This window comes from Buceros rhinoceros, unplaced genomic scaffold, assembly GCF_000710305.1.
Source record: "Buceros rhinoceros silvestris isolate BGI_N320 unplaced genomic scaffold, ASM71030v1 scaffold14653, whole genome shotgun sequence".
NCBI lineage: Eukaryota > Metazoa > Chordata > Aves > Bucerotiformes > Bucerotidae > Buceros > Buceros rhinoceros.
This window is the reverse complement of record NW_010404314.1, coordinates 14,634-17,280: the sequence shown is the minus strand read 5'-3', so window position 1 is coordinate 17,280 and position 2,647 is coordinate 14,634. Positions and strand designations below refer to the sequence as shown.

Genomic DNA, 2,647 nt, shown 5'->3' with positions numbered 1-2,647 from the left:
GAGCATGTGGGAGGGGAAGAAGGACAAGCAGGCGGGCTGGTGGTACCAGCTCATGCAGAGCTCACAGATTTACATCGAGGGCTCAGCTGAGGGCTCAAAGTTCATCCGCTATGAGAAGAAGAAGGCTTTGAATGGTGTGCCCAGGTCAGCAGAGACCCGCAAGGCACCGCCTCCCCGTGAAGGGGTAGTGGAGGGTGCAGAGGCTTGTCCCATTGCTGAGGGCGCCTTGGAGGAGAGGCCCAAGGCTGCGAGCAAGCCAAGCCCTGAAGCCGTGGAAGAGCCATTGGAAAAGCCCCAGCAGGTACTGGTCAGCGAAGAGGTGAAGGAACGGAGCTGGCCATTCTGGATGGGCAGCCCCCCAGACTCGGTGCTTACAGAGCTGAAGCGCAGCAAGGAGGAGATGGGGACTCAGCAAAGAGCAGGAGCAGCAGCAGCAGCCCCCCAAGAGGAGAGCAACACCAGTGCGTCAGAGGGCAGTCAGCCCATCAAGTGGGGACACTTGTTTGGATCCAGAAAGGTGCAAAAAGAGTCCAGGCAGCCTAACAGGTAAGGACGGGGATGGTTTGGGGCACAGGAAAGCTCGTTAGCCTGGGGTTGCAGTAGTGTAGTCTAATAGCCAGCTACACCACGGTGGTACACAAGATGCAGTGTGTGAACAGAGATTGTCGCCCCTGCCTAGCCCTGCCTGCCTGCCTACCTGTCTTAATTGCTATCACACCACTGCTCCCCTCAGCTCCTGCCCCTGCTCATCCATCTCACAGGCTTTCTTGTTCTGCCTGAGGTCCACCACTGCTTCAGCTCCTAATCCCCTCTTCTGGAAGAAGGGCTTCTGCTACACAACCCAAATCATCACCTTATCGCTCCCGAAAGTACATCATAAGGGAGAACAGAATATAGAACCATCCCTTTTGCACACAGTGGGCAAGGAGGAGACTTAAAGTTGCCCCATGTGGCTGAGACCTCCACGCATTGCCTCTCCATCTGCACCCTTCTTGCTTCTATGGACACTGGAAGTGCCCGTCCCAGTCAAGCCCATATTGTTTCTGCAGGACGCTGAGCCCTCCTTCCCATGAGACAGCCTGGGGTCAACAGTGCACTTTGTGCGTGGAGTCAGACCCCTAAGGCATGACCTTGCCATGAGGGCGGCTGCTCCTTGCCCCCAGGTAAGCTTCCCTGTCATTTCCTGCTTCTGTCTCCTTCTTGCAGGTTGCCTTCCGGCTGGCTGAGCTTGGACAAGTCTGTGTTCCAGCTGGTGGCCCAGACGGTCGGGGCAAGCATGTGGCGAGAAGCAGCCCCTGAGCCAGACCCTCCCCAGCCAGAGCCACCTGAAGTACTCCGTGCAGTGCGGCCAGCCCGGGGTCTGTCACCCAACCCTCCCTGGTGAGTGGCACCATGGGGCCATCCTGCAGGTGCTGGGAGATAGTAGGCTGGAGCTGACAGGGCTCTGCCTGTTGCAGTTCACCTGCCTCCTTTGTAGTCATGGACTAGGGGATGGTTTGGGATGGTGATGCATCCATCAACTCTGCAGCTCCGCAGGTGAGGGGAAGCTGGGGGTAGCTGGGAGCCCTGCTGGAGGGGGAGGCAGTGGGTGTTTTCCTTACTCCTCTGTGCATGCAGTTCCTGGGCTTCAGCAGGGTGAGTGCCCTGTGGTGAGCTAACCCTTCCTCCCCTCCCTCTGCCTGCAGTGAGGTGAAAGCTCTTTGCCATCACATCGCCACCGAGGCGGGACAGCTCAGCTTCAACAAAGGGGATATACTGAAGGTCGTCTCCAAGGTGGACGGTGACTGGCTGCAGTGCAGCCTCGGCTCCGAGAAGGGACTGGTGCCCATCATGTACGTCACCCACCCGGAGGACGAGGACTATTGAGGTGGCTGGGAGGCCAAGCACAGTACCATGGGCTGCTGAGGCTCCTCTGGGGAAGGCCACCCTGCCAGAGGAACAGACACAGCTTCTTGCTAGTTTCTTACCTTTCTTGCCATTACAGAATACAGTAACCATAGGTGGTTCATTCTTGCTCCTCCTCGTGCAGCTGCCAAAGGCCAACTTGGCCCCCAGAGTCTTCTGTAAGCTGCACCTCGTATTGCCAGGCATCACCATGCATGCAGCCACACGGGCTCCGCCTGAGCCCCCTCCACCCCACGCCATCTCCAGCACCCTTAGGCCGTGGACTCGTACATAGCAGAAACCCAAGCAGACCCTGTCAGGGCAACACTGCCCCCCTGCCCGGCTCAGTTTCACACAGGATAGTGCAGGATGTTGGCTGTCCCCTCCCTGGGGCTGGCAGTGCACTTTGCAGCCTTCAGCATCCCTGAAATCGTCAGCCACAGGGGTGGGAGCACCATGCATTGAGAAGGTCTTTGCAAGGCTGGGCTGATGGGTTGCATTGAAGCTTGATGGGGGGCTGCAAGGTAGGTTCCCCATGCTGGAGCAGCCCTGTTTTAGCGTGTTATAGTGGTGCCTGGTGGGTTGTACCAGGCCAAGTGGCCTGGCAGTGCCACGTAGCAGGGCTGGGGCTGTGCCTGGCCAAGGGAGGGGGATGTGTATGCTTGTGGAGCAAAGGGTATGTGGGGTCATGAGGAAGGCACATGGATGTTCAGTGTTATGTAGATCCAGGATGGGTAGTGCCACTCTGTGCAGGGTTGGGTGC

At 58.1% G+C, this 2,647-nt stretch overlaps 1 protein-coding gene across 1 annotated transcript in view; it reads left to right on the top strand.

Annotated features, from left to right (window-relative positions):
* The window catches only part of RUSC2 (RUN and SH3 domain containing 2), a 17,033-nt gene extending 14,819 nt beyond the window's left edge, over positions 1–2,214 (top strand). The window contains exons 10-12 of the mRNA XM_010133359.1: positions 1–546; positions 1,207–1,380; positions 1,686–2,214. The exon at positions 1–546 is cut by the window's left edge and continues 15 nt beyond it. Coding sequence (XP_010131661.1) covers positions 1–546; positions 1,207–1,380; positions 1,686–1,866 — 901 coding nt within the window. The 3' untranslated portion in view covers positions 1,867–2,214. The remainder of the gene's footprint in view (positions 547–1,206; positions 1,381–1,685) is intronic.
* Positions 2,215–2,647: the final 433 nt, after the last annotated feature.